General features: G+C 40.9%; 2 protein-coding genes across 2 annotated transcripts; one reads left to right on the forward strand and one right to left on the reverse strand.

Moving 5' to 3' along the window:
* The first annotated feature begins 1,982 nt into the window (after positions 1–1,982).
* Positions 1,983–10,682, forward strand: cgrrf1 (cell growth regulator with ring finger domain 1). The gene is made up of 6 exons (XM_026194719.2): positions 1,983–2,221; positions 4,231–4,361; positions 6,372–6,549; positions 7,700–7,847; positions 8,253–8,360; positions 9,697–10,682. Exons 1-6 carry the CDS (start codon positions 2,118–2,120, stop codon positions 9,985–9,987), a joined length of 960 nt encoding a protein of 319 aa, XP_026050504.2. The 5' UTR covers positions 1,983–2,117; the 3' UTR covers positions 9,988–10,682.
* A 2,223-nt stretch (positions 10,683–12,905) lies between these two features.
* On the reverse strand, positions 12,906–21,443 carry psmc6 (proteasome 26S subunit, ATPase 6). Its single transcript, XM_026194721.2, has 14 exons — positions 21,285–21,443; positions 20,799–20,878; positions 20,328–20,367; positions 20,062–20,114; positions 19,565–19,632; positions 17,128–17,242; positions 16,862–16,949; positions 15,720–15,781; positions 15,511–15,634; positions 15,119–15,180; positions 13,883–14,003; positions 13,719–13,799; positions 13,363–13,434; positions 12,906–13,283 (listed from the first exon to the last, which is right to left on the reverse strand). Exons 1-14 carry the CDS (start codon positions 21,367–21,369, stop codon positions 13,165–13,167), a joined length of 1,170 nt encoding a protein of 389 aa, XP_026050506.1. The 5' UTR covers positions 21,370–21,443; the 3' UTR covers positions 12,906–13,164.
* Between the last annotated feature and the right edge of the window lie 897 nt (positions 21,444–22,340).

The raw sequence follows: 22,340 nt of genomic DNA on the forward strand, positions 1-22,340 counted from the left end.
ACAGTCGCAGAAACACTATTTTGCAGCCGATGACCTCGCAATTCTAACTTAACTACATCTCAGGCACACTTCCCATAATATTCAGCATAATTTGGAGTATTATCTGGAAGTGGAAAATTCAAAATGCGTCTAATCTCCATGTTATTGAATGCACTTCTCAAAAATACAGCAGGATGTGGTACTCTGTTCTGCATTTCGTCCTGGTTGTTGTAATGAATAATCACATTGCTGGTTTAATGCAAACTTTGCAGCCGAGGTCCTAATCGATGCACTATCTTCTACATTGTTTTGGTATAAGGTTACCTAAGGGTTGACAGTGACAAAAATTTGGGAAGCACTGGACTTCCGAATTTTCACTTAGTATATTTATCTCACTTAAGAGCTCATCTGATATTTGAATCTCTGATTCTAATCGCAAGTCTTCGAGAGCCTCGTTTCTGGGTGTCAGCAAAAATGTTTAGTAAAAAGGCGATTTCAGACTGATCTATCTCCACATTCAAATGTAAAATAAAACTATTTCTAAAAATACACATACATAGAACGGTATTCTTTCTTTAATATTAACATTGTTTAAGTCACCAAACACGTTGTGCAGCATAATAAAGACACACATTGCTGTCCCGGACCAGCTGTTATATGAGAGATTGAGAGATGGTCTCATTTTTGTTTCTTTAATGTTGTCTAAAACACCATCATCAGTAAAAATCAATTACACATTCATCTGTATTTTGAATGGTGAAATCAGAGTCTGAAAGAGTAAACAGTGAAAAACATTTCAAACACGTAAAGAAAGGCTACACCATGTCAGAGGAAGCTACGATATCAAATGTATCAGCTACCGTTTCTTAGTCTTCAGCTTTGTACATATGTAAAACTGCATTAAGGTGCTATAATTCCCCTGTTATCAAAACGCTGACAAAAGAGGCATGAAAAATAACAAATCTTTGGCCAGGTAAAATTAACACCCTGCCTTATCATAAGCACAGCAGGACACCACCATCTGTTTTAATCAGCTCTGAATTGGCTTTGGTCATCACAGAGGCTTATCTCCCAGCGTGACCTTCTGAAATCCCCCTTTTGTCTGACTTATTTGAAACATAAAACCTCTTCCTCAGAAGGCCGTAAAATCACTTACGTTTCCCACTGGTCAGCTCAAAGCCATTCTCCCCGCTCTCTTGTTGGTCTAAGCGAGAGCCTGCCTATCCCATATTGCTTTATTGGTGATTCAGGGAGGAGCTCCCAGACAGCCAGTATCGTCAGGTGTGGACTTGAGGTTTGTGAGTTGGTGTGAAAAGGTTTTCACCCCCTTCCTGTTCTCATATTTTTTTGGTGTATTTTCCACATGTAAAAGTTTTAGATGATCAAACGAATTTAAATATTAGAGAAGGATAACACAAGTAAACACAAAATGCAGTATTCCATTATGATTTTTTTGCTTCTACGGTTATAAATCACAGGGCCAGAACTCACTTTCTAAAAGTACTCTTATCCCTCCTTAGCATGAATGGAAAATGCAGTTAACATTTACATGATACGCGCAACTTTCTTGCTACTTTGTTGTTATTTTCGTGAATGGTCGGATGATCCGTCACAATGAATTATGGGGCGGCGTTTTCTCCTCCCCTTTCATAAAGGGTGGTCCAGTGTATCCTCTGCTAAAGGAAGTGCTGATGCTTCTTTCCTTAGTATTTGAAGAATATGAACAGCTCTTACTTACTATGACAGCCACAGAGATACTTCCGGGAGTGAAAGTTATCAGACTGTTTCAAATTATGGAAGAGGATTAAAGTCACTGGGGAAAAATAAAAGTGGGCACATCTTTTTTTCCAGAATTCTGAGAAAAAAAGTTAGGTTTCTGCCTTTTTTCTCAAATTTATTTTTTCAGACATTTTCTCAAATTTTTGTGATATTTCACTGCACACCAGTTGGTGGCGGTAATGCACCATTTTGCTGTTTGACAACCACCAATACATAATAAAAACAAAAAAGAAGAAGAAGCTATTTCCGTGTTACGTCTCAGTGAGAACCTTGCTAAGCAAGATGGATTATTGGAATGAACCCAAGGTGTTATATGAGGTTTTTTAAATAAACACGCTTATTCTTGAAGCTGATGTGAAATGGCAGGGGTGTTTCTAGCCACACTCTACGAGTACTCTCCGCTCTTTTATATTAGTGTGGTGTCGCTTTGTTTCGTTGTAACCGCTGCTATGGTCCTCGGCTGGTAAGTTGTATTTAGCTAATATAGTTAGCCACACTTTGATATATAATTTACATTCGTTGTCACCACACAGGTACCCTTCGACTTTATATATTAACGACTTGAATGTGGCCTTCATGATATAACATAGCATGTAGGTCTGGCGCAGCGTGCTGTAACATGTCTATCAATCATTTTGCTTATTTTCTGTTGAACAAAATACTGCATTGACCTGTAATTAAAATAATCCAAACTATTTTTTACAGTCCATTAATTTTCACGGTTTCAGAACTAACTGGAGAAACTATCATAATTAAAAATCTGAGTTTAGTATCGTTCCCATTGATACTTTAATCATAATGTTTACAGTCACTAATGACTGCCTTAAGACTGGAACCGACGGGCAATAACAAATTTGATGATTTTTTTTCCCTCGGTGATGCTGCCAGACAATCATAGCTTCTGCACTGAGCGATCAATCTGGGACTTCTGGGCTTTGTTATGATGTTTGTGTTCCGGTGATGGGTGTGAAAATGTTCTTACCACACTACCTGGCGTTATCCACGCTAGTGTACTCACCATTGCTTAAGTTTGGTTTCTGGGTCTCATCGGGGTGCACTTTAGGGCTGTGGGTATTATGAAGATTACTAGAACAACCTCACAAATGTGCACACACACACACAACGAGGTGAAAAAAATAATGGGCTAGTGATGTTTCAAAATAATATTCGTTGTCAGAGGCCTCGACCTGTAGATGATAGTAAATATGACATGTGACTCTAGTAGCGCGGCTTACCATTTAATTCTTTTCTGATCCCCCGCCCAAAGGAGAAAAAATAAATAAAATCAATGTACAGGAGTCTGGCGTGGTTGTCTTTACTGTCCAGGTGGGTTAATACCGAGTGCTGTGAGCAGTGATGTGTCAGCAGGGAGCACACCTCTATGGTCTTCCAGGTTTTCTGATTGCCACATGTAGTGAAGTTCTTACCTACAGTGACATCCTCTGTACACTGTGCAGTGTTGCTGGTTACTGTCTTCGCATACTCTTGGATGTTTATGTGGTCTCGCCGAGAGGCTTCACTCAGTGTGCCTAAAGTAGAAGTGCTAAGGCTGCATCCTCTGTTTGTCATTGGCTTTATGTGCTTCAGTGAGGTTTGTAAGCAGGTACAAGCATAATGGAAAGATGATCAGGTGGGGTCAGGGGGTTGCCTTGTATGTGTGTTGGTGGTTTGTGTACACCAAGAGTCCAGCATGTTCACCCCTCTGGTTTTAAAGTTGTTGTATTGCTTGAACTTGGGGAGCGCAGTCTTGAACCTGTTGTGGTTAAAATCCCCTCCAATCACTTCAAAGCTGCTAAAGTGTTTAGGTAGAAGCCCAACGTTGCTGTCGTGTAGGCCTCCAAGTGCCTAATTAGAAATAGCCTTAGCACTGGGAGCAGTGTACACAATGGCAGTGATAATAATGGTGAATGGCTGCCGTTTACTCTGAGGAACTCTGCCATCTGTCATTTTTTCTCCTTGACAATTGGTTTTTGTTCCTCTGAAGTTTTTGCTCACTACCTGAATTTCTTTCATTTTGCAACCTAATAATTGCCTGTTATTCTTGAATATGTTATTCTGTGAAATGGACATGCAACACTTAGAAACAATTCAGACGTTGTATCTGGTTAGCTGATGAAGAAATAACAAATTGCTCATATGACCTGCATTTGAAGCTCTAAAGATTTGGGTCTCTGTATAAAGGATTGTAATTCCTCAATGCATTATTTTTGTTCAATCCTTTTACAATAAAGTTCAGAATCTGCACTTGAGTTGGATTTTTGATTGTTGATAATTGGTTGTAGAAACATTTCCAGGCATAACTGTGTCATGTTCTAGACTACAGTCAACATAGTAGCAGTTAATTCAGAAGAGCATGTTTCTACACAGCCAGCCAGTGTGTGCACCCCTCTGCATTTAATCGAATCGGTTTAGATTTAAGCGAGAACACCACCAGACAGAGAGACTCTGCTTATTCTCGCCTCTTTTCTGTAGGTTTGGCTTTGACGTTCCAGTTATACTTCGCAGCTATGATGAGCAAGAGCCCAGCTTACCAGAGAAACAGATGGTTCAGGTGACCAATCCCTTCGCCCTGGAGTTGGGTTCTGGATCAGCAAGTGTTACCGGTGAGAACAGATGAGGAATGAAATAATGCTGTTACTGGAAAAAGGTATTTTTTGGCCCAAAAGTATTTGGGGATGTGAAACTTCCATGCCTGCATCCAGAAACATCTGTTAACCCTCATATTCTAGTGTGTTTCCAGAGGATGGTGTCCAGCTGGATGTACTAAATAGAAAAAACTGTAAATCTATTGACTGCCAAGAGAATGTTTCTGTGTAGTAGAGCAGGGCAATATGGCCAAAAATATTTATCACGATATATATTTGAAAATTTGCGATAACAATATAACTGACGATATAATTGATGCGAGACAAAATACAACTCCACAACATTACTAGCGCAAAAAGACAACCTTCCATTTATTTTCACTTAAACAAGAAGCTGGTTTTTATGTACATTAAAGCTTTATAAAAATGTAACAGTGCAAATGCAAATTCCTTGCTGAAAGTTTAACCAAAAGGCATTTCCAGTAGAAATGGGCTGACATATCCTGAGCATAACCATGTATAATATCCACTGAAGTTAAAAAGAGGTGCTTTGCAACATTAAACTGCAGTGTGCAGTACGCATTTTTCGGACCATAAGGTGCACGGGATTATAAGGCACATTAAGCGAAACAAAGCAGTCAGATAAATCAAGCTTTATTAAACTCATTCTTCTTGCTTCCTCCACTTCTGTACCATTGATTCATTAACGTTGAATTCTCTGGCAGCTGCTCTATTCCCATGTTGTTGCAGTATATTAATGACTAACCTCGTATTGTGGATGGATTATCTCAGTTCTCCTGACTGAAGTTTGGTCCGTTTACAGCATCCTGCCATGCGATTGCATTTGTCTCTAACTATCAGGAACTTTAACGTTAACTTTTATAAGTGGAAAAGTGTTAGTGTTCGTCCTCCAGCTTCACTGTTTATGTTATGCTAACATAGCTGTGTCGCTAGCGATCACGTAGCACATCATTATATACCAGCTAGCCCAACTTCAGTAACCCTACAAACGTCACTGCTGTTTAGTTTCCTGTCTTCATTTATGTTGGAAGTGATAGCAGAGCTGTACGTTTGATTTTTTTTTTTTCAGAAATCTCTCAGTCAGAACATGCTATATCATGCTTAGGTAACTAGCGAAACTAGCGAGCTAACTTCCGCTAGCTCCCTCCTAACTTCTAACTCCGTTAAATGTAATAAATTTTGTTTTCATGGATGCCTGGAAGTTAAACTTCATAGTTACACCTGGTAAAGCAGCAATGCTGATCGTATTAAAGATGAAAGAATTTAGACAGTTTTTAACTCTCAGTGATGCTGCAGTGTTCGTTTGACCTGAAGTATACGGGGTTTAGGACCCAGATTACTCCCAGATTTAAGAGCATCTTAGTCTGACAAATACGACAATAACGACGGCCGCTTGCATGTTCTGCAAAAAAATGTGCTTTGTCGTGTATCTGACGGACAAACCCCAAACCAGTTCCACATCACTGAAGTTGCACCATTTTTACAAACCAATTCTGGTTCATCTGTTTCACTCAACAATCGGCCATGTGCGTATGAAAACAAAGGCACTGCGCATGCGCGTTTTACTCATATTCTATCGCGATACTTCATTTTCCTATCGTTGTCTAACATTAAGATAAGATAAGATAAGATAAGATAAGATAGAACTTTATTAATCCCTCGGGTGGGTTCCTCTGGGAAATTCGATTTCCAAAAAAGCACAGCACCGACAGAAGTTACAGAGTTATACACACACACATATATATAAATACAGAGACAATATAAATAAAAGGGGATAAATAGAATAAATAGGAATAAAAATAAAAATACAAGTGAATTGCACATTTCAAGTATTGAGTCTATTATACCTATTATACCGGTATTACCGTGAACGGTATAATATGGCCCAGCCCTACTGTGTAGTCTATATAATTATCAATTTGATTTGTGGTCTGCTGTTCAATGGAAAGAACTCTAAATGGTGATGCTGTGGAACACTGAACCTTTTTCTGTTTTTGCTCTGTTCAGACGGTGTGCTGGTGAGACCTTGTTGTCTGGAGTCCTGTGTCCTGAGCTGTTTCTGGGGCTGTGAGGTCAGTACCCTACAAGGAGTGCTACATGCCCACCAGCATGGCATGATGCTCAGCACCCACCAGCATTTCCAGGAAGCCCTGAACCTCCACTACTATTATTGCCAGAAATTCCAGTATCCTATTTGTTGCTAACCAAGTATCTCAGTGGTATGCCTCTGTCAAACAGTTTAGACTTAATCTTTGACCTGTGAGATCTAAACTTGTGTTGTTCAGTCGAGCTGGAGTGTAGAAATTTCTTCTTTCTTTTTTCACACTGTGTGTCACTCCCCTCTTCCCTCACTCCTGAACGAAACCCAGAGACATCTAAACTCCCCTACTTGGGGCGTCAACTCGTCCTTGACCCAGCCTCAGATGGCCTCAGATTTAGAATGGGAGATTTCTATTCCTGCTATTTCAAACTCTGCTGTGAACCACTCTAGTGCAAGCTGGTGGCCACCACCACCTGACGAAGCCAACAGAACCACATCATCTAAAAAAAGCAGAGATGAGGCTGAGGCTACCAAAGTGGAAGCCTTCCGGCACCTGAATATACCTAGAACTTCTGTCCATAAAATTTATTATGAAGAGAATCAGTGACAAAGAGCTCTAGCGGAGTAAAACACCTACCAGAAATGAGTCCGACTTATTGCTGCAATGCTGCTCTAATGTTCTATGACCAGGACGAACGCCACACTGTTAAGATTCAACTAATGGACAAATTGTCCTTTCCAGTATCCTGGAAAAGACCTTCATAGGGAGACTAAGGAGTGTGATCCCCTGTAGTTGGAGCACACCGATGTTGCAGCAGCCAGCCTTGATAGCCGGGTATCCAATTGCTAGGGCCTGTGCCACTGCCCTCCACCTGAAACACATTGCACCTGACCCCAACACTGTGTCCTGGAGGGGGTGGGCGTGCCCATGTTGTCTTTTTGGGGCTCCTTTCTTTCTGCCCAGCTGGACCAAGTGGGCTAGGGTCCGGTCATCAAACACTTACAGCATAACAGCATAGTCCCTGAGATCACACAGTGGAGCTTGTTTCCGCTTGTAGGAACCTTTGAGGTCCATTCAGGTGATTGGCACTGGACTAATTGTTACATGTGGTCTGTTCACGTTCTTGTGCCAGTGGCAGCAAAGTTTGTGTTATTAGTCATCAGTCAAAGCAATCATTTCTAACATTTCCGCTCTTTGACTCATTGAGCTTCATGCTTCATGTCTGCCTTATGAAGGAAGACATGAAGCATGTCTTCATGTCTCCTGCCGTTAGTGTCTTTGACCTTCTCTCAGTATCAGCAGTGAAGATAGAGCGGAGCGGCACGCACAGATCCCCGCTGATCAGGGCATCACTGATTTTGGACCACTGCCAAGACAGCGCTACCCTCTCGTGGCTGTGCTGACCCTGGAAGAGGCACAAGAAAGACACGTGAACGACATTGTGAGTTTAATCATTTAATTTATTTATTTTATAAACATCTCCAGTTTGTCTTAAGGCTCTTTATACTGTGAGAAGGAAACCCACACAGGAAGGCCCCAACTGGGATTTGAACCAGGAACCTTCTTGCTGTGAAGCAACACTATACCATCTTGCCTTCACTCAGGGTAACAGTGTGGTCAAAATGAAGAGGGGCGTGGGGGTAGAGAAAGTGGGCAGTGCATCATGAGAACTCCCCGAGCAGTCTGATCTAACCCTAACGATGAGTTTTATCTAATAAGAAAACTTAAAGTGTGTCAAAGTGGGAGCAGCCGTCAGTCAGAGAACAGCAACACTCACAGTGAGTTAAAAAAATGCAGATTTACATGGTGAACTGGTAGAAGTGATTGTAAATGTTTTCTCTTTCAGGTGGCTAGTGTCATAGTTATTCATGTTCCTGATGACAAATACAAGCTTTCTGCACGGATTCTCTTCCAGTACCTCCTCACCTCACAAGGGAGCATGTACGAGTTAAAGGTTGGTCAATAATAATAATAATAATAATAATAATAATAATAATAATAATAATAATGCATTTGATTTCAAGGACACCATTAAATGTCAAAAATAACATAAAAGGTCCACTTCTTTGTACATTCTGATGTCAGTTTGATCAAACTGTCAGGACTTTGCTGTTATTTCTAGGTTGATGCTATTATTCTTATTAGTATTATTCCTTATACTGAGACCATTGTTATTCTGTCACTGACAAATTCAAAAACTGAGGTGAAGAATTGGCCAGAAAATGCATGAGAAGAACAAAACGGAATAGTTGTTGGCTTTGTTCAGTTATTTTTCACCCATGGTTTCAGAGGGGGTTGCGGTTATGACTTCATTTCCCACTGAAGCATAAATCCCAGTGACTCCTGGATTCTCCTGTGTCAGCGCAGCCAGCCAGCAATCAAGAAGCACTTGTGTTTAAAGGCCAAGAGTGAAAGTGGACAGTCTTTCCTTGGTTTTCACCATTAGAGTCATTGCTGCAGCCACGGCCAGCACAACAAAAAAGCAGCTTTTTTTATTTTACCAACAATACAAACAACAGGAGGTTGGTTACTATTATGTAGTGCCACATTATGGCTCTAAAAAGTTTGGGTTTAAACAGTTATTTCAAGGACAGTCTTAAATGTGACAGTTTTTTAGAGCAAGGCTCCATGTGGTAAATCAGGTTTCATTAATGCAGTGCTTCCTGCCTTCTGTAATGTGTGCTTTGAAGGAATATGTATCATGATGTAGTGGTGTGTCAGTCAGGAATGAAATGTGTCTCTTTGAAGTCAACAATGGGACTAAGAGCTTTTTTCTTTTTGTTTTAAGCAGTTACATTTATTTAGTTGTTTGATTGTCTTTTATTATTTCACTGTAAATAATTCAAAGTTTATAATCAGGGATTGTATGTTTTTTGGCAAACTGAGATGGATGTTTGTTTTTGTACTTTAATAAGTCATTATATATAATAAACATTAGTCATTAATTATAGACATCATTTTACTTAGTTAATTTTTTACCTAAACTTAACAAAACTTCTGACGAGCTGCTTAGAAACCAAAAGAGCAGGCTCTCTTAGTAGAGCTAGAATTCCCGTCACTTGCAGGATGAACACTCAGAGGAATTCACTGACTCTTCTTGCAGTTCTCACCCTGATGCAGATTACTGCAGATGCCTATCAGGCAGATCTTGTGGCTTTAGACTAGCAAAATGTTACATATTTTGTGCCGTCTCTGTCAGTGTCAATACACGTGTGAAAATCTCCAGTTTGCCAAGCACTTAGGGCCTTGTTACAGCAGTTTAAGAAAAACCTATCTCTTGTCTCTTGCAGCCTCTTTTCATGTCTGCTGACAGCGGGGGGATGTATGGGTCTGCTGATTCGGGGCACACTTTCACACCCAGTGACACTCAGAGCGAGGATCAGATCCCAGTGATGGAGGAGGAGGACTGGTCAGAGGGGACGGAGGGCAGAGACTGTGTGGTGTGTCAGAATGCAGCAGTGAACAGGGTGCTGCTGCCCTGCAGACACGCCTGCATGTGTGACAGCTGCGTGTCCTTTTTCCAGCACTGCCCCATCTGTAGAGCCTTTGTCCAGGAGTCGTTTGCACTGACACAGCAATGACTGTCAGTGAACTGGTGAAGATGATAGAAGAGATGACTACAAGGATCTGTCGCCTGTGTGACAGGTGTTTTGGTTAGCAGCAGATCAGACCTGTCTGTGCTCCTTTAAGGTCTGGTGGCTTTCTTTAAAACATTCTCCAGGACTTTACAGCGTTACCCAACTTCTGCAGTGCTTCAGCTAGCCTCTGGGATAGTTTCCTTTCTACGAGAGTGACACTGCCTCCACCATACATGGAAGGATGTTCTCGGGTTGTTCTGCAGTACTTTTGTTACACTAAACAGTTCCTTATGTTCACTCAGTTCTTCCGCAAACAGGATATTGTGATGTTTTCTGGCTCCTCTTGCTGAAAGTGGCATCACTGTGACCGCTTATGATGTGGTTGTTACTCACAAAAGTAATCGATTAGATATTACTTGATAATCTTCCTAAAAGTAATACATTATATTACCTATATTCACCACTTTTGTGTTACTCCATAATTGTCTTATAGTTACCAGTTAATAATTTAAAACTACAGTTCTGCACAACATGCATACAAGCTGTGTTGTACTTTTGACATATGAACAGAAAAACAGCCCAGAGTGATGGCCGGGGTGATTCTATGGTAGAAACAGGTGGAAGTGGAAGCTACAAGGTTATTTTTGGCTTTGTTTTTCTTGTCCTTTAATTCAATAAAAAGATTGTCCAGACCTGCACTCATCAAAGCTGTCAATCTCTTCATTTTCCACCTCCCAGAAACGAGCTGATTCAGCTGACTGTAGTGTGAGCATGCAGGGTAAAAAAACAACAACCTGAGAGCCATTGCAATTTAAATAATAACATAATTGTAATAAATTACTAAACATGATGACTAAAAACATGGAAACTGGTTACAGTAACTTGTTACATAACTGCTTGCCAGAGTTTAGTTTCACTGTTGATGCTCATTAACTAAACTCTGGAACATTGTCCAGCTCCAACTTCCGAGTTCTGTGTCAAACTACACAGCAAAACTTTGATGCATTAGAAGGAACAGCATACATTTTCACTTCTATGATAATACTTTATCTTTCCGTGATAATTAAACTGCAGGTGTTTCTGTAAGACTTAAAGACCTTGATGACCTCTAATTTCTTGTTTGCTTACTCTGGATGGCATTATCATATCAAACGTAGACTGAGCCCATGTTTGACGTTTGTTTTTATATTTTCATTCAGTCTTTTATTTACAGCATGTTTTAAGTGACAATATAATGGGGGAATATGTTTTATATGAGCAGTGTGCAGCCTGCTGTACTAAAATCAGTGCGTCGCATGGTCACAGGAACATGCGTGTATTAATTTGGTGATTTATTAAATGTATGAATGTTGTACTTGATTCTAATCTGCTGCTGAGTCTCTTACGCTGAAGAAAATAATGCAGATAACAAAGAACACACATCACGAACACTCGTTCAACCAATCGCATTCATTTCACTTTGACCTGCAACAAACTGAAGCATTCATCTCTTTTACAAGTGTTGCGTTTGACTGCCATATTTTTATGTTCTTTACGATGCAGGTTTTCCCATCTCTGGAATAGTTGGCAGTAATAAGGATGAGTTTATGTTGATGAACACAGATATGACCATTAGATTACTTTGATGCTTTCATGTGCCCATGCTGGGAAACCTTGGGTTAACTTAGAGCTCCTAACCTCTTATCCTGGTCCCAATGTTGGGGTCAGCGATTCCAGATAATGGAAAGATATCCTGGAGATGCTGTCCTCGCTCCATGGTGTACAGGGCTCTGAGGCAGCAGCTGGACTGCCTGTTTAGCCTCATGATTATTATTCACAATAAAATATTAGTCTGTGTTTCACTAACAAGCCTGGTACAGTTAAACCAAACAGTTACTACATGACGGACACCAATGTTATCCATTTTAATAAAGCTTATGTGTGTATACACAGGTCATGCTGATTATTGAACAAAAACTCAAAGATCAGATATTAATCAGATTTATTTGCTCTCTCTCCTCCTTTAACATGTTTTTAATGTTAGTTATAATTCAGAATTGGTGACTGAAATGAGCATGACACATACGAACATCACGAGAGAAAGACTCGATAGTTTAGTTAGTTTCTGTTTGTTGTTGGCGCTGAGAAACGCCCGCTGAAAGGCCAAAGCAATGGTGTTGACTCGACCAGCGTTAACCCCGCCCCCTGACTGTGATTGGTGAGGCTGACTGATAAAATTAATTCATGAATTGTCCCTCCTGGCCCTCCATAGACACCCTCTCTACTTTTAGAAATAAAGCATAGAGTTAGGACTGGATCCATTTACACTCCAATTGGTCTCAGCTGCTTCCCATGATGTACCAAGTGTTTCTTCTTCAATTACTGTGTGTTTATACAACACTCTGCATTAGTTACTCATTAGTTATTATTCTCTGGCGCGCCTCCTTTCCCTTCACCCTCAACTAGTGGTAGCAGATGGTCTGCTGGAGGTTTCTTCCTGTTAAAAGGGAGTTGTTCCTTCCTATTTTTGTGCTTGTTCATAGCGGGTCATCTGACTGTTGGGTTTTTTGTATTATTGTGAGGTCTTTATAATCAATATTAAAGAGCCAACTGTTGTTGTGCTTTGGCGCTATATAAATAACACTAAATTAAATCAAGTAGGACCTTCACCATGGATCCATAAAGTTTAGTCCATATTATTATGTCCCAGTTGCTGCCATCTTAAAATATGCATTTCAAAGGTTAATATCACCCTTCTAGATAAAAATCAGAGACTGGTTGAAAAAGTTTAAAAGCAGACTAAAACATAAACTGAACACCTCTGTGGTCATCTGTGGATGTGATTAGTTAACAGGAGCATGTTTTTGTCAAATTTCCATTTCAGTTGTGAATAATTAAGAAGAAAACTGAACGATGGAAATAAAACACAGCTTCGGCAACAGTTGTATTTGTGGACATAAAGCCGTTTTATACAAGTGTAGATTATAAGACAGAGCCTCTTTCATGTGGTGTAAACACTGAGGCAGGTTCGACTAATAAGTGGAAACAGCAGGTAACGTCACTATGAAAGTCACTTTTGGCAATCTTAAAGGTGGAGGGATTTTTTTTCCTTTTTCCTTTTAATACCGCTTCCCAACAAACAAACTTTAACACAGCAAATCCATGACAGAGGAATAAAAAATAAAGAAAAGGACAGACAAGTTATACAGGTTTGTAGTCCAGCTTAGACTCGAGCTTCTTTGAGTCCGCCACCTTCCTCACGGCCTTCATAAAGTCCTCCTGAGTTACGTACTCACGATCTGAGCGGATGGCAAATAACCCTGAAAACATACACAGAGCCATGTGAGAGAAGAGCTTCTCAGAGCTCATCATAGATCTGATAAGGAATGATCATCTGACCTGCTTCTGTGCACACGTTTCTCAGGTCAGCTCCATTGAAACCATCTGACAGCTTCACAATGGCTTCAAAATCTGAAAGTAATCATACAGTTAGATCCATGAAAACGGAGGTCACGTGTCGATTATTCTGCAACAAATACATTAACAAAAGCCTTCAAAGAACAGAGATATGTACAAGTCATGAGTAGGCAGCAAAGAGGAAAGCAACCTGTTGTTCATCTGAGGGATTTTTGTCAAGTTAACATGCTGAAACTTCCAGGCAGAGCACCTTAAATGAGCAAACTACCAAAGTAACACAGAGTCCGTTTGACATTTGGATAAGTGCAGCAGGACTGAGGTGAAGCTCGTCTACTCACCTATTTCTCCGTGCTTGGTGATAGGACTGGAGTGAATCTTAAGGATGTCAAGACGAGCCTGCTCATTGGGCAGTTCAATGTCTGAGGAAGAGACAAAGGAAAGTGGTTTTCCTGCGTGGGCTCACATAGCGCTGACAGAGAAGCTGAACAGGAGAAGTTCTTACGAATTTTGCGGTCCAGTCTGCCAGGCCGCAGCAGGGCAGGGTCGAGAGTGTCAGGTCTGTTGGTGGCCATGATCATCTTGACTCTGTGCAATGTGTCGAAGCCGTCCATCTGATTCAACAGCTGAAAACACACAGACGTCATGTATTCTGTGTGATTAAGCACTTGTCCACTGCAACGGCAACCATGTTACTGGTGACTACAAGAGTCAAGTTAAAAACAACAAATGTTTGGAAAGGTCTGCTTCAAATGAACAACCGACATACTGACGTGATGTCTTATTGCCTAAACAGACCCAGTACAGACGATTGAAAAAGCGTGTTGTGCTGTTAATGTCTTTGTGTTAACATCTGTTATAATAACAACAGATGGGTGGGGTGGGTTGGGTGGCTGCGTCAGGAAGGGCATCTAGGGTGAGTTGATGTGCTGCTTGTGAGCAGCCAAAAGCATTTTTAATCTCACAGACTCAGAGAAACAGACATTCTCTCTTACAACACTGTAACCACACAATTTTACTTTCAGGTAAACTTGTCTCCTGTATAGAAAAATGGGAATGTGTGGTATGTGGATAGCATAGTGAGTACAAGCCCAGAAATTTGGAGTACTTCTGATTCATGTCACACATGGCAGAACAAAAGTGGAGATGCTGTAGCTCAGGGGGGAAAGCAGGCGAGACACTAGCCCCAGTATATAGAATATAGAAAGTATTTAAACATAGAAAGTGCTTGTATGTATGGGCGAATGAGGCACGCTGTATAAAAACCAGTCCACTTTAAAAGCTTTGCATCAATTTGATGGAGATTTTGTGTGTGAGCTTATTTCTCGTGCAGGGTAAAAACGTGCATCCTTACTCACTAAGGCTCAATTATACTTTCATTTGTACTTTGCTTTCAAATTCATTTGGTTTAGTATGTTTCTTACTGTAGATAGTCACTACGTGACTGCAGAGTTACTATAAACTGATAACTGGCAGTTATTATTGGCAGGGACTGATACAGCTAAGGACACCCTCCAAGTACAATACAATTCTGTAGAATGGAAAATGAAGTCCAATGAAATGTTTTTTAGTTTTTATAACGGCACCTAAGCTGGACACTTGGGGTATTGGGTGGATTGAGCACCTTCTGGCTGCAACATGAAAGCATGACGCAAAACAGGCGATCACACTGTTCCATATTTGCTGTTTATATTCAAACAACAAAGAGTGCTGCTGAGTGGTGTTTTGGTGCTTCTGTTACCTCCATCAAAGTCCTCTGAATCTCTCTGTCAGCTGAGGTTCCCTCTGAGAAACGTCGGCCACCTACAGGGAAAAACACAAGTATCTCAAGCACCCTTCTAACAATTTCACTGTAAATAAATGCTCAGTACACAACTCTTTTTTGAATGAACTTTGTGCTTGCTGTGTCAGTATTGAAGCTCACACCTGTGACATGTCTTTACAAAGTACTTCAATTTAATTCAAACTGGTGACAAGCAGGCAAATAAAAAGACAGCTCCTGTTTTCAGTACGTCTTAACTTTAAGTATGATCTGAATTTTGGAAATACGGCTTTACTACTTTAACAAAAGAATTTCCCAAATATGGGATAAAGCATTTCCTATCGTTCTCTGTAGAGCTGACGCTGACTTACCAATGGCATCAATCTCATCCATGAAGATGATGCATGGCTGGTGGTCCCTGGCATAGTTGAACATTTCTCTGATCAGCCTGGCACTCTCACCAATGTACTTGTCCACAATGGAGCTGGACACCACCTACAGCAGCCACACAGACACACAATAAGCTGAGTGACTGTGTCCGAGTGTGGCAGTACACTCTGATGGAGCTGCTGAGACTCACCTTCAGGAAATTGCAGTCCAGTTGACTGGCCACAGCTCTAGCAAGAAGAGTTTTTCCAGTGCCTGTTTCACAACAAATCATCACTGACCATTAGAAGTACTGGTTGTACGGATTTCAAAAATACTACATTGTGTTCTACTCGATTTATCACATTCACAGACTTGGGTGTCCATGCCACCCGCCTGTCTTCCTGACACCAACACCCCCACCAGGCTTTTACGGCTGATTGATTACATTATGCTCCCAACGAAGAATCAGTGGGGGAAAAAATTGTTGCACCCATAAAACAAACATATCATGGATGTATGATGAAGCCTATTGGCGTATTCACACCATGCGTTAAGTGAAAATTGGTGTGATTACATCAGTTCAAGAAGGTGTATTGAAACCAAGACAAGGCTGACATTTTCAGCTTAGGCAACAATTTGCTACACACTGCATTGAGGTGTGATTAGAGCGTGTAGCCTTTAATGTGTACAGCACTTTGGCTTGCACTGACAACCCAAGGCTAACTAGAACTGTATGTTCAAAGTCACTTTTTGCATATGAAAAACAATGAAGAACTCTAATTGTGATTAAAATCAGGTGCAGTTGAAACACTAGTGACAAATGAGTAAAATTCAGCTTATTCAGCCTCACTTTAACACAAAGACAAGAAGAAACACAGAAGACTCTTTGGACTAAAATGAGTGAAATCACAGGATTTCTTGGCAAGCTGTGAAAACATTGTATTCTAACTTGATCCTAGCTGTTAGATGTACTCTTCCTCATGCCATTGGCCATTAGGAAGAAATATTCATAGGTTTATGAATGTTTTCAAGAGAATAAAGCATTGTATTATTCTATTTTTATCTTATTGTATATTTTTATTCGATTTTATTCTACTGTATATAGTATATTATTTTATTCTATTCTGTACAGCTGTGTACTGTATTTATTCTTATTGTATTCTAATTTTTGCGTCATAACTTTTGCACTGTCCACTTCCTGCTGTGACAAAACAAATTTCCCACGTGTGGGACTAATAAAGGTTATCTTATCTTATCTTATTGTAGGGTCTACCTTACAACATAAAGCACCTTGAGGCAATTATTGCTGCGATTTGGCGCTGTAATGTGAAAACACCAGGAAATGACAGTTACCTGGGGGCCCATACAGCAGACAGCCTTTAGGAGGAATGATGCCAACTCTCTGGAAAAGCTCAGGGTTGGTCAGTGGGAGCTCAATCACCTGCAGGAAAACAGCAGCAGCCCCATTATTGTAGACTCGTTTAAATATATAATGTAAAACAATGACTAGTGAAGGTGAAATCATACAAACAAAATGTAATAAAACACTGGAGCCAGTCACACTGAGATAAATAATGCAGAGCACACGAGAGTTGAGGAGGACTTCATTTTTGTTGTACCTCTCTCAGCTCACGGATCTGTTCAGACAAGCCTCCGATCTCAGAATAGGAGACGCTGCCAGGGTCCTCATGGGACATGTTGTACACCAGAGGGTCCACCTCCCTGGGCAGGTACCTGTGAAAAAACAGGCCACACATACACTGGCATCATCACATAAGCCAAGTTCAGGAAGCTTCCTTTTTATTAAGTTTGCAGACGACACCACCCCGATGGGGTTCAGCACAAATAGGGATGGGTATCGTTTAGGTTTTATCCGATACCGGTGCCAACCCGGTACTTTTGAAACGGTGCCGGTGCTTAAAGAATGGAGAACACAAACTTTATCCTAAACCTCTCATGTTTAACTGTTTTCCACTTTTTCTTTGGTCATTTTAGCCTTTTTGGCCAGGGTGAAGGGAGTATCTGCCATCAAACAAGAAGACAGCCGCATGTAGCTATGATGATGTTTGCTAGTTCACCTTACGTGCATTAATGTAATAACATGGTTAACCTACTTAATGTAAATTACACACGAACAACATTAAGCTACTCGCCCAGAGAAGAACGGCTGCCGCTGCCGTCATCATCCGTCATCATTTCTGCTACACTGGCAGGGCTAGGGGCCAGGACTCTACTCTTTTGGTTTTTGGGGGATGTTGCTAACTCCGGGTCCGATAACAGGCACCACACCCGCAGTAGATGTGCTCGGTGTGAGGTCTCGCAGCAAGCTATCAAATACGGTGCATTTCTCGGCTTTTAAAAAAACCCTATGCGTCGCCAGGTGTTTCATCAGATTCGAGGTGTTACCTCCTTTGCACAGCATCACCTTAAAGCACTTGTTGAAGGCTGCTGAGTTTGCATATTTTGCTGTGAAGTACAGCAAGACTTTTGACCACTTTGCCTTGGACATTTTTAATCTGTAGCTCTGCTCTAAAAGAATGTACGTACCTCGGCCCGCCTACTGTCCTTGGAAAGGTAAAATGATTGGCTAGAATCCCAAAAAATTCTTTCCATCTCAGGAAAAAAAAAAAAAAGCACCGAAATAATGGCACCGGATACCAGTACCCATCCCTAATCACAAAGGGGAATGAGGCTGCTGACAGAGTGGTGTGAAGCCAACAACCTGCTTCTAAACACCTCAAAACCAGGAAGGTCCTCGTCGCCTTCCGTAAGACTGCAGGGGATTATACCCTCTATGGAGACTGGGTAGAGACGATTTCTGGGAGTTGCAATCATAAATTATAATAAATTATCTCTCATGGTTGGAGAATACACGGGCGATGGCAGTGAAGGCGATGCAGGGTCTGCACTTTGTGCCAATCCTCAGTAAAAAGAAACTGAATCAGAAGCTGCTTGTGTCCTTACTTACTGCATCTCAGTGTGGTACAGTGGAAGCAGCAGAGCGTGATAAACACAGCACAGAGGATCGTCAGATGCTCTCTGGCCCTTCCTGGAGGAGATCGCCAATTCCAGATGCAGAAGAGCCAAAAATATCCTGACTCCTCCCACCCAGCTCATCATCTGTTCAGCTTAATGTCTTCAGTCAAGCCCTACAGGCCGATGAAAGCCCCCACAACTAGTATGAAAATTATTTAATTTATATTGATATTTAAAGGAAGCTGCAACTGTGATTTCATTATGTCATATAATGACAATAAAGCAAACCCATATGGAGTTTCCCCACTGCAGCAGACTTATTAATTCAGAGATGTAAAAGTAAACAAACCTGTGTGCTGTGATAAATCTATTGTTTATTAATCAGTGCTGAGGGCCGTACTGCAAAGCAGGAGAGCACTTTGTTGAACTTTCAGTCAGAGCTTTCCTGTGTCATCAAAGCAGCTCTCTCTTGTTTCCTGGCTGAATTACTATTGTAGCTTATTGTGAATAACAACCTGATAAAAGATGCTGTGTTCCTAATTTGGGTTTTCAGGAAGCTCCACATTTCCTGGGATCTGCTCGGGCCACTCGCCAGGTTTGGGGGTCACTAGCTTGAGTGCTCCGATTACCACGTGCTCTAGGACCACTGTTGCCTTCACCCTCCACATCTTCTTGAGCACCTCTCTCAGCCCTTATTACTTCTTGAGCTTGTTCTGTTCCTTCTTCCTGATGTTGTTATCACTACGGCCTCCTTCCTCTGCTTGTCCACTACTATGGTAATAGTAATACTGTTGGTTAGCCACCACCATCCTCTAGGTTGTATTCCGTTTTGACCTCTGGACTTCAGGTCACACTTGGCACAGATGTTTCTGTATACTATTCCAGCCACTTGGCTATGGTGTTCCATGTATGCCCTGCCTGCTAGCATCTTGCACCCTGCTGTTATGTGCTGATCTCACTGCTTCTTTACACAGCCTGCACCTGGGGTCTTACCTGGTGTGCCTCTATAAACCTTTTTCTTAGTGCTGTGAGACATGATTCTGGTGAACCAATTCAAAATAATAATCATATCCACCTTACCTCATAATAGTAAGCGTAGTCATGTCCAGAGCCACTCTGGTCCCCGGCTTCAGCTGGGATTTGTCCAACTGGAAGTTTCCATTTTATACAGTCAGGTCAGCATTTGTTGAGAAAGTTTGATTAGTGAAAATTAAACAAATCATTTTTAATATGTCACAATGTAAACATTGTGAAGTGTGTTTCTTCTTTAGCTGTATTGACCCAATATACAAGAATAAAGTTAGACTGCCACTGCTGATTCTAAAAATTACATAACTCAGTGCTGAATAATGGAGTACTTCCAGCTGATTTACAACATTGTACACAAAGAAACAGATCTGGTCATTGGTACAGAGTCTTTTGTAAACCTATTTTTATTTCCTCATCATTGATAAATGATGAAAATCAAATGACTTAGCACTCAAAGCTCTCAGATGTGACTACAGAGGGCTTCCAAACCCTAAAGAAAATTCTGCATTACAAGACAGCACAAACACTAGAATGTGATCAACCCTTACCTGCCTGCGACATCCAACCACATATCGGGGTCCATTGGTAGCCTTTACAATGACTGTAATTTAGAAACACAGATGACTTCAGTCAAAAAACAAACACACCTGAGTTTAACACTGTAACACATGTCACAGATTCACATTTGTTATTTCCATTGATTACCAGGCTTCAACATAGGTGTTGCATAATGAGCCTGACAGTAGAAGACTAAAGAGAAGTATAAAATCAATCAGCCTTTTCTACCTCTGCTATAATATATGGGAAGACTTACATTTCTCCTCAGTGAGTTGTTTGAGCACTTCTCCAACAATCTGCAGGGAAGACAAATAGTTAGCTAATAAAAAAAAAGACATCAGGTCCCTTCTGTTTGTGTTGAAATTAGCTTCATGTACTATAGCCTCACTATTAGTTATTTAACTGGGACACAAAGGGGAAAAGGAGAAAAGAAAAATCACTCTTTTCATATTGTCTGCTGTTAGTTTCTCACCTGTAGCACAAAGCAGCTTAGTCAGCTGAAAGTGTTTAGCACTCTAGCGCATTGGTGGAAACTGCTTGTTTCTGTCTGTTGACAGCCAGAAATATCGCACATCTAATTACTGTCACTGGCTTCAGATTTCTGTCATCAGATAACAAGTGAACAGTCTTCTCTTTGCATTGCTTGAGTGTGACTGCACTGATGTACAACGTTAACCTTCAGTCTTTAGTTGAAGCCAAATGATTAATTTCCACACGGTATATTTACCTGACCGACGCTTTGGAGAGCCTTGAGATCATTCTCTGATTTCTCGTACTGTTTGGTCTGTTCTCGCAGCTGCTCTCTCACTGGAAAACAACGGACAGTCAACATGTTTCATACACACACTAAGAGCTAATTGGAACAGTTTGTTATAGCTAATGCTCGCATCAACGTGAAAAGTCAGACGTTAGCTCTACTTATAGCTCTTGATAACGTTAACAAATAATGACCTCACATTCTTAGATTAACCAGCCTTAAAATATGAATTATCCAATGAACGGACGAACTGTATCACTGTCGTGTTTATGCTCCTAAGCTGGTAGCGAGACCCGGTAGCCTCCATACATTTCCACCAAGAAGCTAACTGCATGACAAAGCACTAGCTAGCTGGTATGCTAGTCAATGCTGCCTGTCCATCTACAAGTAACCAGTCAACTAAACAACACGAATTTCTAGCACGAACGCAAATATCAGTGTTAAATGTTCCTTTACATTCTTTTAGTCGCCCATCAACTTCTTTGTGTTCCAGCAATTTCTTCCTGTAGTCCTGCAGCGCTTTTTCTCTAGTGTCCGCCATGACGCCCCGCTGAATGATGGGAAAATGCGGTGTCACTCCACTCTTGGTTCGTTCACTTACCTCAGTCGGATAGCGAAATTTCGCGCCCCGTGATGTTGCTGTTCGCTGGGATTGATATTCACACACACACTGCTGCCTGTCATTTTGACATGCAACACGTATAATGCAATAACTGATATAACACTAATAGAAATAAATAAATAAACAAGAGGACCCTATAGAAAATTTACAGAGCTCATCTTAGATGATGACAAAAGATGACGAACGTCCCAACCAAAACCTGAGCCGTTTGTACTAGATGATCGTGTAAATAAAGCTTACATTAAAATAGTCCTTCATAAATTATTTAGCCGCATAGCTAAAAAATTAAAGATTAAGTGCACTTGTGTATGCACACCAAAGATCCACACCTGGCTTTTGGAAGAAGTATGGGGCGAACTCAGGGATAAAAAAAAAAACTCACTATAATGCCACAAAACCTAAAAAATGTGGAAAAGTACATTCTTAGAGACTTGCGCAATTTCTTTGGGAGTGTCGAATATGTTCAGGTTGCTCTGGAGTTACAGAAATCCACAGCTGTAAAAACCATTGCACATAGCTTGACTGAACGTCAGACGCAAAAAAGAAGCCAAATGGCATAGTCAAGTTTTTCACTGTTGGCCAAAGCCATCACCGCACAACTTGAAGTGGTGTTTTTTTAACATCAACTTAGTATTCATCTTGAAGGAAAAACAGTCATCTTTTTCCTTGCAGATGAATACCTAAATACATCAAACATCAAAAATGTCGTCGCAAGAGAGAAATTTGATTATAACTGGATTATAATCCCCCAACCGGTCTCGGCAGATGGCCGCCCGCCTGAGCCTGGTTCTGCCGCAGGTTTCCTCCCATTAAAAGGGTTTTTTTTCCCTGCCCACTGTTGCCAAGTGCTTGCTCATAGGGGATCATCAGATTGTTGGGGTTTTCTCTCT

The sequence above is a fragment of the Astatotilapia calliptera genome, chromosome 15 (genome assembly GCF_964374335.1).
Source record: "Astatotilapia calliptera chromosome 15, fAstCal68.1, whole genome shotgun sequence".
Classification (NCBI taxonomy): domain Eukaryota; kingdom Metazoa; phylum Chordata; class Actinopteri; order Cichliformes; family Cichlidae; genus Astatotilapia; species Astatotilapia calliptera.

What these genes read in the sequence shown, in the direction of transcription:
- cgrrf1 (XM_026194719.2), top strand. Translation starts at nt 2,118, where the DNA reads ATGGCAGGGGTGTTTCTAGCCACACTCTACGAGTACTCTCCGCTCTTT. An exon ending in TATTATTGCCAGAAATTCCA is followed by an intron (nt 6,550 to 7,699) that starts GTATCCTATTTG and finishes ACCTTCTCTCAG; the next exon opens with TATCAGCAGTGAAGATAGAG. An exon ending in GGAGCATGTACGAGTTAAAG is followed by an intron (nt 8,361 to 9,696) that starts GTTGGTCAATAA and finishes TGTCTCTTGCAG; the next exon opens with CCTCTTTTCATGTCTGCTGA.
- psmc6 (XM_026194721.2), bottom strand. Translation starts at nt 21,369, where the DNA reads ATGGCGGACACTAGAGAAAAAGCGCTGCAGGACTACAGGAAGAAATTG. An exon ending in CTCTCCAAAGCGTCGGTCAG is followed by an intron (nt 20,368 to 20,798) that starts GTAAATATACCG and finishes TCTTCCCTGCAG; the next exon opens with ATTGTTGGAGAAGTGCTCAA. An exon ending in ACTACGCTTACTATTATGAG is followed by an intron (nt 17,243 to 19,564) that starts GTAAGGTGGATA and finishes GTTTTTTCACAG; the next exon opens with GTACCTGCCCAGGGAGGTGG.